This window comes from Anoplopoma fimbria, chromosome 9 (genome assembly GCF_027596085.1).
Source record: "Anoplopoma fimbria isolate UVic2021 breed Golden Eagle Sablefish chromosome 9, Afim_UVic_2022, whole genome shotgun sequence".
Classification (NCBI taxonomy): Eukaryota; Metazoa; Chordata; class Actinopteri; order Perciformes; family Anoplopomatidae; genus Anoplopoma; species Anoplopoma fimbria.
This window is the reverse complement of record NC_072457.1, coordinates 23858009-23878293: the sequence shown is the minus strand read 5'-3', so window position 1 is coordinate 23878293 and position 20285 is coordinate 23858009. Positions and strand designations below refer to the sequence as shown.

Below are 20285 nucleotides of genomic sequence, written 5' to 3'. Positions count from 1 at the left end.
CGAATTGGAAAAATACTTCATCATTAAGTAACTAAGAAAAAAAGTTTAGACAAAAATCTTGAAAAGAAAGTTTTAGTTTTGGTTCATACCTTCTCTATATAGTGAACACAAATAGTTTGTGAATACAAAGTTAATGATTCAACAACTTATTTTCCATTTTGACAACAAAGGACAGAGATAAAATATAGATTGTACCAAACAGGCTGTAAGTGTGTTATAGCAGAATCTCCAAAATCCATGAGCCTCGAGAGCAGTACCACAGTACTCATTAGAAGGAGCGAGAACAAGGGCAAATTCAAACGGCTCTGTTTTAGAAGTAGGGTATTTTTGTCATAGATTTTTATACAATCTGACTTCTTTTTGCAACCAGAGGAGTCGCCCCCTGCTGGTCAGTAGAGAGAATGCAAGTTTAGGACCCTTCCGCATTGGCTTCACTCTTCAGAACCAGAGGTTGACGCCTGGTTGGCTCTGAAGACTACAAGTTTGAAAATAAAATGTTGGTCTGGAGTTAAAAAGACGTAAGCTTACCAGATTTATGTAAACGGCTTCTCATCTCTATCTCATCAGCTAACGACTCCACTGAACTGTTGGCAGAGAAGTTTCTAAAAAAAGTAACTAAACCCTACAGTTTTGGCTGAAGTGGAATTCAAATACTTTGCACTAAAATGTCAAGATTTAGATCTGAATCTATCAACAACAATACTTTAAACCTTTACACTGGTTTTCAGCTGAAAAAAATAGATTTGGAGGTTAAGTTACTCTCTGATCATGAAGATGAGTTATAACATTAAATGAGGTTTCAGTTATTAATTCGAACTGCCCGAATTAAGAAATAAACACCTACATTGACTCAGTCTCTGAAGATCATTTCTCTCTTTGGCCAAGTCTTCAACTGTTTTTAGGAGATGGTCCCTTTCTTTAGTCAAGTTGGTGTTACTGGTCTGTAACTGGTCTCGTTCTTTAGTCAGGTTGTTGTTACTGGTCTGTAACTGGTCTCTTTCTTTAGTCAGGTTGGTGTAACTGGTCTGTAACAGGACCATCTCCATTTCCCGCTCAGAGTTGCCTTTGGTGTCTGTGTTTGACACATAAAGAAACACATAAAGAAACACTGTCAACCAGTATTATCTTCTCAGGGCTTCACCAGCGTGTTAACAAAGTACTCACACAGGCAAACTGAAGCTATGAGTCCAGTCAGAAGGAGGAGACACAGCAGACCCAGAACCACTGAAGACGCTCTGCAGGAACTCTTCTTCACATCTTCAACACCTGAAGAAAAAGCTCAGGTGTATTTACAGTGATAACATTAATGATGGCTGAATTCCACCTAGTGGAGGCTCACTGGTAGGATGCGTACTAACTCACTGGAACAATAACTTGCATTAATGGAACTGAACCTCCTCTTTGTTTTAATGTAAAAAAATATTTAGTCGTTCCTGTGCTGCCTGTGTGTGAAGAATGTTTACGTATTCACATGATCCTACAGTCAACATCCTGAATCTGTACACATGACCTGTCTTGATGTATTTATTACCTGAGAGTGCCGGTCCAGTTCTTTTTGGCTCAAGAGTGTTCATCAACACATTTTCATAAACACTTTCCAAACTTTTTGACAAACTTTTTTTGCCTGATAGTTCCTCTACGTTGGCATAAATGTCCATCAGTTGATCCATGATGTTCAGCTGTATAGACGGCACACTTTGGTCCTCGGCGTCCCAGTGTCTTGAGAGTGTGCTTCTGTTTGACAAATTATCGTTCTGAGATGTATTCACACGAAGCAACAAACATAGTAACACAGGTGGCAGCACATCATTCACGCATGTGATTCTCGGTTTCCTCTGAGGGGAAACTGAGGGCTGGTGGGGTGAGTTATTTAAGTTGACCGCTTTTACCTCTTTGGTCTTGCAGGTGCATGATGGGAAGCTTAAACCATCACTGCTAAGAAATAAGTAAATGAGTACACAAATACATGTGATTGTAAAATAACAAGGATAGATAGATAGATAGATAGATAGATAGATAGATAGATAGATAGATAGATAGATAGATAGATAGATAGATAGATAGATAGATAGATAGATAGATAGATAGATAGATAGATAGATAGATCGCAACCTAAGGGAAGTCAAACATTGACTTCTAAAATACATGACCACATGCAATTTCTGTTCCCAGTACAGCGTGTACTGTATTTCTGATTTACTGAAGGTCAGGAAAGAAGACAATATACCTCACAATATAGATGGTGTTGTATTACTTCTTACAACTACATAAACACAGTTTTATGTAGTTGGACGTAGTCAGAGTAGAGAAAATGGTGAATCTGTTACTGTTTTTAGTAAATTAATAGTTAAATGGTCTCTACTTGTATATCGCGCTTCTGGTTTTCCGACCACTCAAAGCGCTTTTACACTACGTCATCATTCACCCATTCATACACTGATGGCAAGGGCTACCATGCAAGATGCCACCTGCCCATCAGAACTAACTTACATCCATACCTATTCATACACAGCAGGCACAGCTTCCAGGAGCAATTTTGGGTTAAGTGTCTTGCCCCAGGACTCATTGACATGGACTAGCTAAATTGGGGATCAACCTGCCAAACCTGTGATTGAAAGACGACCCTGCTCTACCACTGAGCCACAGTCACCTAGTTGAACAAAGAAGAGATAAATGATGGGGCGTTAGTTGCTATGTCAGATCTTCCACGTTTACAGCATCATCCAAGTCATTACAGTTAATAATCCTGTTTCATGGCCCAGGGATATCCTCTATTTTGTTCCCTTTAACAAAACCCATGTGGCCAGGTGAGCTTTTATTACTTCCCTGTTTCTTAGGGCAACTGGACAGTGTGGTGATATAAAAGTATTTTGGGATTGGTCCAGTCCAGAGTTGAATTAAGTGAAGTGAGAAACAGCATGTCTGAGGATATCTACGCCAAGCCAGACCTCAGCAAAAAAGTTAGATTTCAGACAGGCGTGAAGGAGGACAGCAACACAGATGTCTGTGATGAAATTGACAATGTGAGGATTTATGACAACTACTGGGCAGAGGAGAGCACGCCTCCGGAAAAATCAGAGGACAACACTACTGAGGACCAACAGCAAAGTATCTATCTGCCTGTTTTATTATATGTTATTCATACATAGCATGTTGTATTTATTGTAAGATCAGACAGATGAGACATAAAAATAAAAAAAAAAGGTTATCTATAAGGCCATTTTCAAACATGGGTTGCTGAAAATAACTCTAAATGTCAAAGAGTATGGTCAGTTATTCTCAGCTCTCATCAGCACTGTTATTTTGTGCCCACAGTCGTTTCAGTCATTGTGAATTCAGAAAAGAGGAATTTGTTCGGAGCCGCTGCAGTGCTTCTGGGGCTGCTGTGTCTTCTCCTCCTGGTGGCGGTCATTGTCCTGGTGGTCCTATGTATGTTTTAAAAATGTATCTATTCTAGCCAATGGTTGTAAACTGCGATATATATATATATATATATATATATATATATATATATATATATATATATATATACATATATATATATATATATATATTTACATATGATGTAAGAGATCTGAGCCCTTCACATGTTGGGCCCTTGCTATGGCAGTTATTCCAGAGAGAAATCAACTGTGGGTGGAAAATGCCAACCTGACCAGCGAGAGAGAGGAACTACAGGCAAGTTACAGCAAAATGAAAGGCCTCTATCACAACCTGACCATAAAGACAAACCAGTTAGAGCCTGAGAACGACCATTTGAAGGCCACGAACAACAACCTCACCAAAGAGAGAGATGAATTACAAAAACTGCTGGATGGTGAGTGAAAATAAGAATAATGGTTTTAATCAAAGGGAAAGTTTGACAGCTAGTCTTTCTCTGTCCAAAGATATAACAAAATCTGCCTACCAATAAACCTAAAGCCCATAAATATAAAAGTTTAATTTGTTAAAAGATATGTTATGTAACAGACAATTTCTTGACTGGGAGCAGTTGCCAGGCAACTAGCAAAGACTCCAGCGTTTGGCCTACTGTCCCGGACAGAAAATACACATAACCTAACTCCCCCCTGTAACTAATTTTTACACTGATTTTTGTTACCAGCTTTAGTGGTACGGATAGGCAGATTGTGTTTCCCTCAAACAGAGCCAAGCTAGCTGTTTCTTTATATGTCTTTATGCTTAAGATAAGATAACTATTTCCAGACGGTGGCTTCAAATTTACAGTACAGACAAGAGAGTTGTATGAACCTTATCGTCTTACTCTCAGAATTAATACACATTAGCATATTTCCTTCAAAGTTCAACTACTTCAACAAATTTTCATTTTTAGCTTCCCATTCTTTAGGTATTTAAGAGATTTTTAGCTAATTCAGACAGATGACAGAGGACCAACATAGAGTTAAGGATATAAAAGCAAAAAAGTAATGTCTGCCTCCTGCTCTGTATTGTGTTTTGTCTTTCTTCTTGGCATGGTGTTAAATACCTTATTGTGACATAAGGCATATCATTTTGTGTTGTTAAACAGAGACATGCTGTCCCAACAAATGGACAAAGGTTGGAAATAGTTGTTATTTCAAATCCACCTCAAAGAAAAACTGGAGTGACAGCAAGAAGGTCTGTGAAAATTACGATGCAAAGCTGGTGATCATATCAAGCGAAGAGGAACAGGTGAGTGGAATAAAAAGCATGCCTCTTTCATTTCAACCTCAGTACTATATACTCTTGTTTTTCTTCAAATTTTTTGTAAATGCTACCAAAATACATATTTTAACTACGGAGCAAGAAACATTTATTTTCACTTATTTCGATTTTCAATTTGGTAGTATGCATTTGGCCTTTCAAAAAGTGTAAGTGATAAAACAAGAAAAGGATAGTGTAAAAGAGTAGATTTATTTTTTCCTGCAATGTACAAAAAGGGAAGGGAAAGTCTATAATGACTTCTGCAAAGCTGCAGAACAATATGAACAATTTAAGAGGGTGATAAAAACAAAGGGGAAATGATGCATTCAAACCTGTGAACATTGTGATAGCAGACAGCAGACATTTTGCCATGACATAGTGTGAAAGGCACAGGTGTTACTAATGACATTACAATGGCTCTGTTCAAGTGTCCAAGTAAGACATGACAGTGTGACTGTGAACCAGCATGCTTAACTCCAAGACCCTGAAACTGAAGCAGCTAAATGTAATTCAATTTTCATTCATTTTATTTTTTTTACACCTGTGAAACTACTACAGTGACATGTCAGGTAGGTGTCAGTGGAAAGGCCTCTAATCTCTTTGGAATGACAGTAAATAATGATACATAACTGATCATTGTCTTTGAAAAATCTAGACATTTATCAGCTTGTTTAATCAGCGCACATGGATTGGTCTGACTGATGAAGAGAGCGAAAATGTTTGGAAATGGGTTGATGGAACGTCACCAGACAAAGAGTAAGACTTTTTACAATTATTTATTCAATGACTGTCACAGTGCCACGTTCAAAATGTGTGTCAGAACAGGAAAATAAACAGTGCCTATTTAATCAAATGATCAGTTTACAATAAAGATTGGGGCTCCCAGCAGTTTTAACTTAACAATTGAAGAACACATACTATGCAGAGATTAACTCTGCTGGTCTTTATATATATGGATGTTAAAGAACTGGTGTCCATGGAAATACTGCCCACAGAGAAATGATCCAGAATCTGACTACCATTTCATTTCCTGTTAAAATCATAATGATGTGGGACCTCACCTCATTATAATATTCTCTAAATCTTTGTTAAGCTCTAGGTACTGGAAAGAAAATCAGCCGGATGACTATAGGACGGAAAACTGTGTTGAGATTTCAATGAATCCTGCAATGACCAACTGGAATGATTTGAGTTGTGAATCAGAATTACACTTTACATGTGAGAAAATACTTAAATAAAATCAACATATTGGAATTTATTTATATTCTTTCAACCACTCAAAGTGCTGTGCATTACATTTCAACATTCACCCATTCACAAACTGATGACCGAGGCTGCCATGCAAGTTGCCTCCTGCCTATCATATCTGAACTCATGTACATTCACGCACACTCACACAGTCGTGAATACTGGACCACCATGCTCTACTTCTGACCCAAAGTCAACCCCATTATTTATTACTGTCCATTCTTGAACTGGTTCAACATTTGTTTTGCTCTCACATGTATAATGTCAATACTGTAAAATCTGCTCATCTGAGAGAGAAGGGTTGAATCTCTGTGCTGTATTATTTATGTACAAAAAAGACTCTGAGCTCAACTTCAGTGATATTCATGAATTGGTGGTATCAGTGGTATTCTATTTTATTATTTTATTTGAACTATTGTTGAACCATGTTTAATTAACCAGAATGACCAACCGTCCAAGAGACTGGGGTGTTCAAAGTTGACTCATATTAGACTCCCACCCCACATAAAGACACAGATATCTTTAAAAAAAAATACATACATATAAGTGTGGTTATCTGACTATCTGAAAGCTAAAAAACTGTTTTTTCAGTAATTTCAATAGTTTTGGTCCAATAAAAAGGAAATGAAAATTGGTGAATTTTTTTGCCATGAAAACTTAATTTTCAAAAGATGCATTTTTTCCAATTTCATATTCTTTTGGATTGACTCTTTCATTTTGTGCCAGCTATCAATTCATTGGCTACATTAAGGATTCACATGTTGGACTGACAAGATAAACTTTGTCCAGCTATAAAAAAAAAAAAAAAAAAACTGCCCCAATGCTACAAAGGCTAACAAATATGTACAAACAAAAGAAAACAAACAAAACGTTAACTCGGCTTAACTGAGAGAAACTTTACTCAAAATAATGGTACGGATAATAATGGTACCCCGCTCACCCACTTTGTCAACGTGAACACCAGTGGAAACATCAGAACACAATGCAGATCAGGATTAAACCACTAACAGTGCAGCAACACTGACACAATGATGATCCCGATGATAATTCCATTGTCCCAGTGTATGCTGGGAAGCCATCAGACAACATCATGTTAAGGTCCCCTGGTTAAGCTGAACCTGTGCTCATTTTGACGGAGCAATCATCTCCAGTTATGCTGGCAACACAAGTGAAAACACCTGTGTGGGTTGACTGTGTGGGAGCAGGGGCTTTTACACTGGAAGAGAAGGCCATCTGAACGGGAATGTACCACAAAACAGTCACCACATATGACTTGTCATAGTAGTGGAAATAGTGGAAATGTAACTTTATTGAAATCTTTTCTGTACATTGTAGACCAAGACACATCATAAACTAAAGCCTTCAAAAGTGATATTTCATTGTGAATGTAAGTGATTCCACTTGTTTTTACATTTTCTGTTCTAAATGCTTGTTAGTGTAGGGTTTCTCTCTCAGGTGCACAGGAGGTAATGTTATGTACTGTAAAAGTGTGGCATCAAACTCTGCATCTTCATGGCTCACTGTATAAGTGGCATCTGATTTCCTACATGTGCCCTCATTTGAGTCACATTTCTGTTGTGGTATGGCTCAAGATAATGACAAGTATCAACACTTTTGCCACATATGACTTTTGGATATTCTTCTGTGTGGAATATTGAGAAAATAGTTTCATTTAATCCTTTGTCTCAGCCTCCTTACAATCACAGAGGGCCCACTCACTCATTATTTGATCTATTCTGGTTTATTTAGTGTATGTTTGCTTTTCATTTAACAATAAGTGGTAACTGAAACTTGAGCATTATCTCTGGCTATGGACAACAAATGTCAAAGGTCACTAGTGAACAGGTGAATTCAGGAGGAACAAGCAGACACCCAAACCATTATTACTCCCAACTTCCGTTTTTTCTGCTCTTCCCCTTTTGGTCTCATCGGTCTGGATGTCCATCCTCATTCGGAAAACAGACACGGCTACTATAACAAGATTTAAAACAAACTCTGCCAGCATTTCTTAAGTTATATTAGCCACAAGATGGCAGGGGCCTTGTTCGCTCAGCCTGGCATCATCAACCATGTTTACAGTGATCCAGACGACAAGGACAGTATAGTGAACATCTACGTCAGCGCTGAAAGCCTGAGAGTGTATGAGAATCCCTGGGATGAGGTCACGCCAACAAATACATCACCTGCAGCGGCTCAGCACCCAGGTACGTGTGAAAACAAAGTGTGTGCAAACAGATTGTATTTTTAATTTTTCGATTTCAGTTAATGTTTAGTTACAGTGTGGTTTGGTAGTGTGGTTTATGTTGACCCTGAAGAGGTGTTTGATTTTCATTTTCTTGTGTTTTATGAATTGCAGCTTTTAGTACTGTACGGTATCTTTAAAATTGATTGTTGTTTTTTTTTGTAAGTCACCAGTGAAAACTCCCGAAAGAGGAATCATATCATGATTTATTCAGTGTTTCTGGGTGTGCTGTGTCTTCTCCTCCTGGTCGGGATTATTATTCTCGCTCTTCAAAGTGAGTTTTTCCTCATTCTTTTTTGGTTTTAGTAACAGGAACGTTAAAGAAATCAATTGATGAATGTAATGATATGATAACTTATAGGAATATTAATTTGCTGTTTTTTGTTCCCCTTGATACAATAGTGAATAAAGACCAAACGAACTGGAGAAAAGAGATAGACCAGTTAAGAGCCAATTACACTGAACTCAGCAGGAAAAGAGATAACTTGTGGAGGACGTTTTGTAGTAAGTAAAAAGTCTATCTTCAAAACAATCTATTATCATACAAGGTCCTCTGTTTCAGTCATATTTGGGTTCTGGCGTCTGTAGCTCAGTGGGTCGGGCGGGTCGTCCTTTAAACACAAGGTTGATCCGACTCCTGTTGTCTGCATGTATCCTTCTGGGAGACACTAAACACTAAGTTGCTCCCCGGGACAACTCACAGCTGCCCACCGCTCCTAAATGCTTATGATGGGTTAAATACAGATGTCAGATATGATTTGATATGATTTCCAGTGTTGTGATATGTGGTGGCATTTCAGATAGGAAAAAACAAAACAGAATACACACTTATCGCAGACAACTAAACAGCTCCTCACAAATTATTTGTATCTTTCATAATCCTGGATGAGTTGATGTAAATTTACTATTTTGAGATACTTGCAATTTCATTTTGAGTATATCCCCTTTGTACTGCTTCTACCCCACTACATTTTCTTGGCAAATATTGTTTTTTTTTATTCCACTACATTTATTTGACAACTCTAGCTGCTTTGCAGATTTTAATTTTTAATCCCAAAAATTAATCAAATAATAAAGGATCAAGTTTTTTTAACAAATAAAGCAACCCCGTTATATAATGTATTTATTATTTTCAAACGGGCTACTCTGTTTAATGAGTACTTTTACTTTTGGTTATTTCAGTGTATTTTGATGCAATACTTTTGTAACTTTACTTAATTAACATTTTGAATGCAGAACTTTTATTTGTAATAATGTATTACTGTGGTATTACCACTTTTACGTACAGTATATTAAAGATCACTGTACTTCTTCCACCACTGGTCAGATATTTATCATAATGGACTACACTTCTATGGATTTGAAATAAAGTAGGACAGTGAAGCCGGGAAAGAAAGTTCACTCTGTGTTCACATGTGTGTCTCCAAGCAGATACCAAACCATGTGTCCCAGATGTTTCTGTCAAAGACACTTGAAACATATAGTGCTGGTAGTGAAGTTAGCAATTATGTTGCAATGCTTCTCACCTATGTAAAGTTGTTGAAATGAGGAGTAATTGAAAACACTTGTTAGTAATGACTCATTTACTGTATGCTTAGTTAATAACATGTGTTGACCAACAGGAGGTTTCTGTATTCTGAGCACTGAATATGTGATTTAGTGTTTTGCTTTTGAGTGTTCGGACAGCATTTTGGGGTTTGAAGGTAAAAATGTAGCACATTACTTTATCTCTTTGCATTAAGCTTTAAGGGCTTTGAACTTATGAACGCTGCTGTGAAAAGTGACCAAAAGCAACGATAAAAAAACAGTTGTGTCTCCTTTTGAAACACAGCACCGCCGCGCAGGAAATGTAGGAACCTGGATAATTCCTGACAAGGAAAAGAACTGGGATTGACTCCTGCTGATCACAGAGAAGTACGTGTTGAAATTGTTGTTCTAGGACATTTTGAAATTATTTCTTTCATTGGGTTGTATCATGTCAGATATTATGGATGGGGTGCTCAGTGTCTGTGACTTTAGACAGAAAACAAGTGTGTGAAGCCTGACGCAACACAAGTGGAAATGTAACTTTCTAAAAATAATTTCTGTACATTGTAGAAAAGAAAAAAAAACATTAAATCCCCTGCAAGGTTAAAATGTTGCTGTATTATAAAGTACACACCAGATCAATATGGGTTATTCTTAAGAGTCTTAAATTAAGCTTAAAGCTTCAAATGCAACCATTAAGAACATGTTCATGTCTCCATCAATATAAATGCCTGCTATTGTAGGGTTTCTCTATCAGATGTATAGGAGGTAATATATGTGTTGCAGACTTTGTATCAGATTTTGCATCCCCACGCCCTATAAATGTGTTTCCTCAGGCTTTGTGTCCTCATTTATCAAGGTGCTTTTGTGGTATTTGTAAAAAAAAAAAAAAAAAAAAAAAAAAAGAGAACCAGATTAATGGCAGGACTACTCCATTGTAAAATAAATGTGTTTAGTTTGAAGAGGATCTCAAACATGTTTATAATCAAATCATATGTTGCCATTATTTCAGCCTACATGTTATATATATTAGAAAAAAACTATATTTTTGTTGTCAGTAGAATAGTGTGTGTGCTTTTTTTGTTCTCTCTCTGTAGGTATCAGATTGTCATTTACATCAACCAAATGAAGACTGTTGTACCTATGGTAGGAAAGCCACATGATGAAGATGGAGATCAGTGGGATGATTACAAACATTGCGTGCCAGAAGAACAAACTGAATACAACCAGTTTCCACATTCTGTCACTGTTCTAATTGTGTTGCTTTAGCGCATTTCTCATCTCTTTTTTAAATATTGAGTGTTAAATTGTCATCTGACTGGACTTTGTTGTCCTGATGTTGCTTTGATTCTTCATCTAAGAAATTAAGTTTGTGAGTTATCACACTGCATCCCTATCTCCTGCAAAGAAATGTATTATTAAAGCAGAGCTTTGACACCACAGACTTTGACTGGAGTTTGCCTCTTGCACACAAGTGTCTCATATTATATAATGCAACTGCTTAAAAACTGTATTGAATTGCCTCTTTTCTCAAAACATCACATGATGAAACAATTATTGAAATTATAAATTATATATGCCAGTAGGATATTTTTATGCTCAACCGTTTTTCCCTCTTTAATACCATCTGATCAATTGTCACAGCATTATCTTGATCAATGATGTGATGAGGCTATTGAAAGTCACAAACTTTAACAAGTTCATCCCACTCAGCAAACCAACCAATCAGCGCCAGTTCAAGTGTGTTCAGGAAGATTGTGTTAAAATGAACATTGTGTGGTGGCAGAACCTGACTAAACAGGTAAAAAGGTTAAAAAATATTATATGTTAAGTATATTATTTCAATGTTAACCTGAAATTTATTTTTCACATATTATTTTCAGGATTTAATCATAGCCCTGTTCACATTGTGAAAGTGAAAGATAGGCGTCTATAATGAGAAAATAAAAATAAAATATATATATATATATATATATATATATATATATATATATATATATATTCAGGATTTAATCATAGCCCTGTTCACATTGTGAAAGTGAAAGATAGGCGTCTATAATGAGAAAATAAAAATAAAATATATATGTATATATATATATATATATATATATATATATATATATATATATATATATATATATACATATATATATATATACATATATACAAATAAATATACACATATATATGTGTATATATGTGTATATATATATATGTATATATATACATATGTATATATATGTGTGTGTGTGTCACCTCCTTCCACGGATAACGTCACTGGTGTGCGGACACAAAATAGTACCACGGGTGTGCCACTGTGTGACGCGCATTGATACAATGTTATCCGCCCAGTCTGACCTCACATCCGTCTCTCCAGATAGGTTTTTGTCTGCCGGCATTTTCTTTTTGTTTTGCCTGTGCCGACTATAGCTCTTGGATTCATCTTCTTTGTTGTCGACCGGGTTTTTTTTTGCTGCACAATGCCTGGATTTTCAGACCGAGATCGCGGCAGAGATAGAGGGTGAGTGAAGGGTCTGGTGGCGGAGGTGAACAGTTTGACACCCGGCTGTGGTGCACCTCTGCACCGCTGTCTGCACACACACACACACACACACACACACACACACACACACACACACACACACACACACAGACACACACTCCTGCATGTCGACTTGTTACTGAGCTGCATTCGTGCATTACAAAGAGAAGTGTGTGGTGTGGGTGAGGCGGTCTGGTGTCGGTAACGTGCTCCGTGTCCGGGCCCGTCGGAGGATAAAATGGCAGCAGGGAGGCCCGGCCAGCTGGGGTCACGTGACGCAGTGGTGGACGCACAGTCCATAGTTTAATAGCGTTCAGTCTGTGTTTGGTATAGACTGTGTCACTGTGCCGTCCTACACTGTCTGTAAAGCTCCTCACTGGTTTGATCCATTTTGTGTCATTTATTCATGTTGTGTTAGAAAACTGGGAAGAGAGAAAAATGTCTGAATATTTCACAATAAGATAAGATAAATCCTTGTTTAGTCCCTCAGCGGGGACATTTACAGGATTACAGCAGCAGAGAGGATAGTGCAAACAAGAGACATGGTAAAAAAACAAGATCAAAAATAAGTATTATAAATGAGCAATAAAAAAAACTGAAATATTATATATACAGACAGAAACTATTATAACCATTGTATTGCACAGTGTATTAGTATTGTGGATGTTTTTAGTGTCATGTGGTCTACTGGGAGCAGGGGTGGTTGTGCAGCCTGACAATACTGTGTTATTGTTATTATCACTAAAGGTGATCTAGTATTGCTTGTCCATGATTTAGGAGGACTGACACGAGACTGATTCATTCATCAAAAACAAGGGGAATCCTATGCTATATATCAAGCAATATCCTCATTCCATCTTGCATAGTGATCATCAGGTTTTTTTTTTTTAACTTGTGCCATGTCTGACCATGTTTTTTTTTGTGTGTGCTGCTCTTTTACAAAAGGTATGGTGGAGGACCTCCTCGTTTTGGTGGTGGTGGTGGTGGAGGAGGTGGTGGTGGTGGTGGAGGAGGTAATAGGAGCGGACCTCCTCCAGGAAAGTTTGGCAACCCTGGTGAGAGGCTACGAAAGAAGCACTGGAACCTCGACGAGCTTCCTAAGTTTCAAAAGAACTTCTACCAGGAACATCCAGATGCAACTCGCAGACCACCTGTAAGATTTACTTCTAGTTGTTTCTCTGTTTTAATTAGTTTTAATTCATGGGGTCTTGTGAGTATGTGTACTGACTGTGTTCTTCAATTCCAGCAAGAGGTTGAACAGTACAGAAGAAGCAAAGAAGTTACGGTCAAGGGCAGAGATTGCCCCAAACCAATTATAAAATTCCACGAAGCTGCATTTCCAAGTGAGTAGAGATGAATGCTCATCCACACAAGTATCACGATTAATCTATTAATCTCATATTTGTGTCATTTACAGAAGTGTTGAGGTTGAACAGTTTAACTTGCATCATCTCACTTTTTTTAGGCTACGTCATGGAAGTAATTGCCAAACAGAATTGGACCGATCCAACTCCAATTCAGTCTCAGGGGTGGCCAGTTGCCCTGAGTGGCAAAGACATGGTTGGCATCGCTCAAACTGGTTCTGGGAAAACCCTTGCAGTAAGTGATGTCCTTTCTAATTATAATTTTTCAGACCATTTCTCAGAACGAAACCTACATTTGAGATACGATTGCAACTTCAAACACTGTAAACACTCGTCAGCTGGGGGAAGAAATAAATCCTGATCTGTTGCGGAAGTTTATGACTGCCAGGCAGCTGGTGGGCTATGGAACACTGATACATGTGCACTATGAATTGAGGTGTATATTTAAACTCAGTCCTTTCTGTTTTTCTTTCTTTAGTACCTTCTGCCTGCAATTGTGCACATCCAACATCAGCCATTCTTGGAGCACGGAGATGGGCCTATTGTAAGTAAACTAGAAATTGTTTGTCCGAGTGTGTGATCCTTTATAAGCACAGGATACTAATGAGAGTCCTTCTATGTATTACTCTTTGGAAGAACAGGAAATAACTTTTAAGCTATCACAATATTACAAGTAGAGTCCCATATGATGCCCAGGCTTCATGATATATTGATCAATATTAGAATTGCCTGAGATTACAGCCAGGCATGCTATACAGAGCCAGTTTTGAATTTGGCAGTTGTGGGCACAGATCATTCTTTCTTGGTTTCTGTTAAAGTTGCTTCTCTTTGTCTAAAGATTGTCCTACATGAATGGATAAACACAAAAGTAGTTGTAACAGCCCAATATGTATGAGTCTTACACATTTGATCAGTTTATTTATTGTCAAGGATGAAATGCACAAGTTATTGTGATTTTGATCATTTATCCATCTTTCTTTAGTGCTTGGTGCTGGCGCCAACCCGTGAGCTGGCTCAGCAGGTGCAACAAGTGGCTGCTGAATACGGCCGGGCCTCCCGTCTCAAGAGCACCTGCATCTACGGTGGGGCCCCCAAAGGACCCCAAATCAGGGACCTTGAGAGAGGTGTGCTTACTTTGTTATTCTCATTATTTAAGTTTATTACTCAATTTAATCAACTTTAGGGCACATTAGGGATTTGTTTTATGATTTAACATTTGATTAGTTTTAAGGTTAAATATATCAAACTTTGTTTTCCTCACTTTTTAGGTGTTGAGATTTGCATCGCTACCCCAGGTCGTCTCATTGACTTCCTTGAGTGTGGTAAGACTAATTTGCGTCGTTGCACCTATCTGGTGCTGGATGAAGCAGACCGCATGCTGGACATGGGATTTGAACCTCAGATCCGCAAGATAGTGGAACAAATTCGGGTATGTTTATTATTTTCTTTCACTTGGCAAGTATGACTACTAACTAGCTGTTCTGTTCATATGAGAAATATTGTTTAGACTTAATTGGCAAGAAACAAAATTCTCCAGAGAGAAGATTCAAATTCATACCCACACAAGTTGACCAAACAACCCGCAATACTCTTTATTTATTTTTTTCAGAACGCATCCAGATTAACTGATATTAGACTGGTATATCATAAACATGTTAACAATTATATGTGAGGGATACATTTACTTTGAAGCTGCAAAATTGTGTTTAAAGTCCTCACTTTTGTCCTTGCCAGCCAGACCGTCAGACCCTGATGTGGAGCGCCACCTGGCCTAAGGAAGTCCGCCAGCTGGCTGAGGACTTCCTAAAGGACTACGTCCAGATCAACATCGGCGCACTGCAGCTCAGTGCCAACCACAACATCCTGCAGATAGTTGATGTTTGCAATGACATGGAGAAGGAGGACAAGTGAGTAGATGATTCCTACTTCTTTATCAGCAATGTTCAGTCAACTGATGTGATGGGGGGAAAAACTTAGTATCAGTAAAACTTTGTTTAAATACTCAAGTAGTTAAAGAATAGATTTGTGGGTTTAATCTCAAAACAGTCAATGACTGTACATTCATCAGTAGAATATTAATGTCATCGCTCAACAATAAGTCCTGTATGACTTAGTAAAATGCTGCGTGTGGCAATTAAATCTAGCAACTAAAAAATAATTAAAATTAAAAGAAAGTGAGAAAAAATATATATATATTATAAATACACACTTGGGTTTTTTTTTTCCGTAGCTGATAATGGAGGTAGCTAAGGATTGTTCTGATTAAGTAATTATTATATTATTATTATTATTATTATTATATTATACAAGTAAAATTGACTTAATGCTAGTGAATATCGGAAAAATTAGATCAACGTTGAACCCTGAAAGTCTGTTGCAGTGACGCACTATTTTTGTCTAGACAACTTTACATTTTGTCATGTTTTGTCTCAACTAACTCTTTGCCTCTTCTGCGTTAGACTGATCCGTTTGCTGGAGGAGATTATGAGTGAAAAGGAGAACAAGACCATTATTTTTGTGGAGACCAAAAGGCGTTGTGACGAGATCACCAGGAGGATGAGAAGAGATGGGTAAGAATCTCCTCATCCTGACCCCCTAAGAGACTGTCACTTCACCTTATTTACATTTTTATGTTCATCTCAAAAGTTAAAATTGAGGCTACGCTTTTGCGTTAGTGTTTAATGTTCAATCGGTCTGTCACAGGTGGCCAGCAATGGGAATTCATGGAGACAAGAGCCAGCAAGAGAGGGACTGGGTCCTTAACGGTTAGATTCGATAAATCACAATACAAGTTACAATTTATAAGATTTGAGCATCCTTCTCACAGGCTGCTCTGTAAATGAATTAAATACTGTCCATCTCCCTCCAGAGTTCAGATATGGCAAAGCTCCAATCCTCATCGCTACAGATGTGGCCTCCCGTGGCTTGGGTCAGTATGCCATCGAGTAGCACCACTTTCTTATCAGTGTTACACTTACTTTAAAGAAAGTGGTTTTGCTTTCTTTAACTTTTCTATGCATTTTCTGAGTTTTTCTCACCTTAAGGTGGAGTCTTTGTGGCAGGCGCTAGGCATGACAGTCCCAGGCCTCGAGAGGGAGAAGGATGACATATTGGAAGTGCTCAACTGGCTTGCCACCCAGTGGGCCTAGAGAGGTGAAAGCTCTTGTGTGCCAGTGATCTTCAAAAGGCTGTGTGGCTAAGCCTTTGTCTCTGATATGCTGGTGAAATACACACACATCTGTTCTCTGTCCATGGATTTCACCTGACAAACGCCATCCAGCTGTTTCCAACTCAAACGTAAAAGAAAAAAAAAAAAAAAAAAAAAAAGATATGCTCTATGTTGTGACTTTAGCCTTGCATGCTGTTGTGTTAGAGAGCGCTGTATTGCAAGTCACTTGTTTGAGATTTGGAACAATTGTTACCTTTCGGAGCTTGTATCACATAGCATGGGTGCTTGAGAGCCTGTCTAAGCTTTCAGTTGTTTTCTTTTCCCGTCAAAGTGCTGGATTTCTTGAAATGGAGAGAGCAGTTTGAAATCTTTTATTTGTCTCTGAAAATTGATGAGACCTGGCACATGTGTTTAGGGGGTAGTGGGAACATCTAGTGAGAGGAGAAAGAGAGTGAGACAACTCAAACCAAAGTTCCTCCCTCGCCTGCGTTTTAAAGTCATGTCGAGACCTGCCAACGAGAGACATTTTCTCAAGTGAACACTGGCTTCTCGGAAGATCTTGCCTTGATGAGACTGATGAAGTGGGTGGGGGGAATTGTTCCATGCTCGGTGAGGGGTCCCACAGGGTTCATGTCTTGGGCCTTTTACATTTTTTTTTTTTGAAGGGGCCCCTGTTCAAATTTGCACTTGGTCTATTTTGTCTTGGCAAGACGTGCAGTGCGGCCTTTAATATCAAGCTTCTTTTGAGAGTGTACTGGGAAAAACGGACCTGCAAAAATGTACCCCCTGAATGGTCCTATATTGGCACATGAGGAGGCCCCAGTGCATATCGTGGCCCAACTGCGTAGAAGCTCCTGGATGTCACTTGACAATTTGTGGGGGATTTCGCTGCATTGGGAAAGGACTAGTGAATGCATACTCCTTTATGGTAAGACTTAAATCCATTTTTTTTTTTCTCCCTTGGTTAACAAAAGGGAGGGTGAATGTCTTTTTGATTATGGTAAGCAATTGGAGTGTGCATCGTTTCTCTCTTCCCACAGTAGTATTCCCTTGGAGTAAATGTATACACAATCTTATGCTGTTTTAACACGTTTCTTTCTCCACAGCCTAATGACCATTCTCTACCCCCAGCCTCCACAGTTGCTAACTTTTCCCTTTGATCTGGCTGTTGTGGTGTGCAAAATCCTGTGTGGCCTCCCTGTTTTGTTTTGCCACACTGCAACACTTTCACAGATGTGGAGGATGTGAAATTTGTCATCAATTATGACTACCCTAACTCCTCCGAGGATTATATCCATCGCATTGGACGCACTGCCCGAAGTCAAAAAACGGGCACAGCCTACACCTTCTTCACCCCCAACAACATGAAACAGGCCAGTGACCTGATCTCTGTGCTCCGCGAGGCCAATCAGGCCATTAACCCCAAGCTGATCCAGATGGCAGAGGACAGAGGAGGTAAAATCGGATGCTTGTTTACATTAATACTGTTTTTTAGGGAAGAGGCAGTATAGCTTTTAGTAGTCATGAAAATTGATGCTTGGACTTAACTTTATGAGCAAGTCAAGCCTCCTGCTGATTTATTTTTTTCTATTTATGTGAATGGTTTATATTGTATGCTGCTTTATTAAGAATTGATATCCTAGATGGTTTAAATTAAATGATATAATCATGTTTTTGTTCTCCCCTTTTGTCCCTGTCCTGTCTTCATCTCATGCAGGTCGTGGAAGAGGGGGAAGAGGTGGCTACAAGGATGACCGTCGGGATAGGTATTCTGGGGGTGGGAGGAGCAGCTTTGGCGGTAGTAGCTACAGGGACAGGGACGGTGATAGAGGGTTTGGCGCAGGGCCGAAGAGTGCCTTTGGTGGCAATAAGGCTCAAAACGGTGGCAGCTATGGAGGTAACAGTGGGAACTCTAGTGGTAGCTATGGCAACAACAATTATAGCAACAGCAACGGACAGGGTAATTTCGGTGCTCCGGCGAATCAGGTGGGTGCTTTTGGTAACCAAAGCTTCCAGGGGCCCCATCAGTTTGGGGCCATGCAGAGGGCCGGTCAGAATGGCATGAACCACCCACCATTCCAATTCAACTCTCAGCCACCACCTCCACAGGCCCAACAGCCACCACCTCCACCACCAATGGTGCCCTACCCCATGCCACCACCTTTCCCACAGTAGATATGATATACGCACAATATATGGAACCAACGTGATTTTGGTTTAGTCTTGAAATCTTTCAGTATGATTATTATTATTATTATTATTATTATTATTATTATTATTATTATTATTATTATTATTATCATCCTTTGTACTGTTTAACTTTGTTTTGCTTACAGCAGGGTTGGAATTATTCAGTACACCCAGAGCATTAACTGGAGTCATAGACACGTCTCCTAGTGCAATTATGATTGCAGCACTTTTTCCTTGACTGTTTTTTTTGTTGTTACATTCCTCAGTAATTTATTTTTACTAGGTAATGAAGTGTTTTTTCAGTTTGTGGTATGTTTTAAAGTGATGTTATGAGTCATATAAAAAGGGTGCGTGTGACCCTTTTAAATAAAAATAAGAAAATCGGACCTGTGTGTTGTGTCTTATTTTGTGGAATTACAAATGAATTATACAATTGATTTTGTTTGATGTGGATCCTTGTGACTGTAAACCACACGTGTGAACATGGCTGTCAGTTATGCTTCTTTCATAAGGCATAGGCCTGAACACATTTGTAATGTCACCTCAGAGGTAACAGGAGGATGAAAGAAAATGGCACTTTACATATAACAATATTGAGCAGACTTATAAGAAATAATGCTCCACAGCATTTTAACAAGGCAAATTATTAAGCATCATAAAATAACCAAGGTAGCACTTCAGTGTCCTCCATGGTAACTGCAGCCCTGAACAGAAGTCATGTCATCAGCTGAACTACCAATACCTCATATCTTGTTGTCTTGTTGCAGTTTTATTTTAACTCTTAACGAGTACTAAAAGATTTTAAGCAAAAATAATACATAACATATTTCCTCTCCAGCATTGTGCTCTAGAGAAAGGGGACAAGGCTTCTAAAACCATTACATACATACTGAACATTTTTATTTTATTTTTATATATATAATATATGTATAATATGTTTTATTTATTATCTGTTTCTATGTAGTTGAGCTGCTGCAACACCCGAATTTCCCCCCTATGGATCAATAAAGGAATATAATAATAATAATAATAATAAGTAAAATGTAGTTTCAGTTTATTGACCTCACTTGGATTATTTTTGGTGTTTTTTTTTTAGTTAAACAATTGTATTTGAAAAATGTATAGGCAATTTATTATTTCTCTTTTTCAATCAATAAAGTAAGTAAACAACACACCAAAATGAAGGCATTTTTTTTCAGAATGACACTGAAGGCATCAACTTACCACGTGACAGAGGACTCTGTAACCCGGATGTAAATAAATCACTTCCGGATCGGATGTCACATGTAACACATGAATTCAAACTGTTGTCCAGCGGCCATC

At 38.3% G+C, this 20285-nt stretch overlaps 2 protein-coding genes and 1 long non-coding RNA gene across 3 annotated transcripts in view; 2 read left to right on the top strand and 1 right to left on the bottom strand.

Moving 5' to 3' along the window:
• LOC129095757 (uncharacterized) overlaps positions 1–2496 on the bottom strand; it is a 31712-nt gene extending 29216 nt beyond the window's left edge. The window contains exons 1-4 of the mRNA XM_054604315.1: positions 2491–2496; positions 1641–1754; positions 1532–1551; positions 1165–1257 (exon numbers count right to left, since the gene is read on the bottom strand). Of these exons, the coding sequence (XP_054460290.1) occupies positions 1165–1257; positions 1532–1551; positions 1641–1754; positions 2491–2496 (233 nt within the window). The remainder of the gene's footprint in view (positions 1–1164; positions 1258–1531; positions 1552–1640; positions 1755–2490) is intronic.
• A 2625-nt stretch (positions 2497–5121) lies between these two features.
• LOC129095502 (uncharacterized) lies at positions 5122–8126 on the top strand. Its single transcript, XR_008531397.1, has 3 exons — positions 5122–5249; positions 5336–5436; positions 8008–8126. It is a non-coding gene; the product is annotated as an uncharacterized LOC129095502 (long non-coding RNA).
• A 3923-nt stretch (positions 8127–12049) lies between these two features.
• On the top strand, positions 12050–19348 carry LOC129095452 (probable ATP-dependent RNA helicase DDX5). The gene is made up of 13 exons (XM_054603889.1): positions 12050–12218; positions 13185–13392; positions 13486–13582; positions 13705–13838; positions 14082–14147; positions 14586–14727; positions 14872–15032; positions 15338–15510; positions 16063–16173; positions 16307–16368; positions 16473–16532; positions 18006–18227; positions 18490–19348. Exons 1-13 carry the CDS (start codon positions 12178–12180, stop codon positions 18945–18947), a joined length of 1935 nt encoding a protein of 644 aa, XP_054459864.1. The 5' UTR covers positions 12050–12177; the 3' UTR covers positions 18948–19348.
• The last annotated feature ends 937 nt before the right edge of the window (positions 19349–20285 follow it).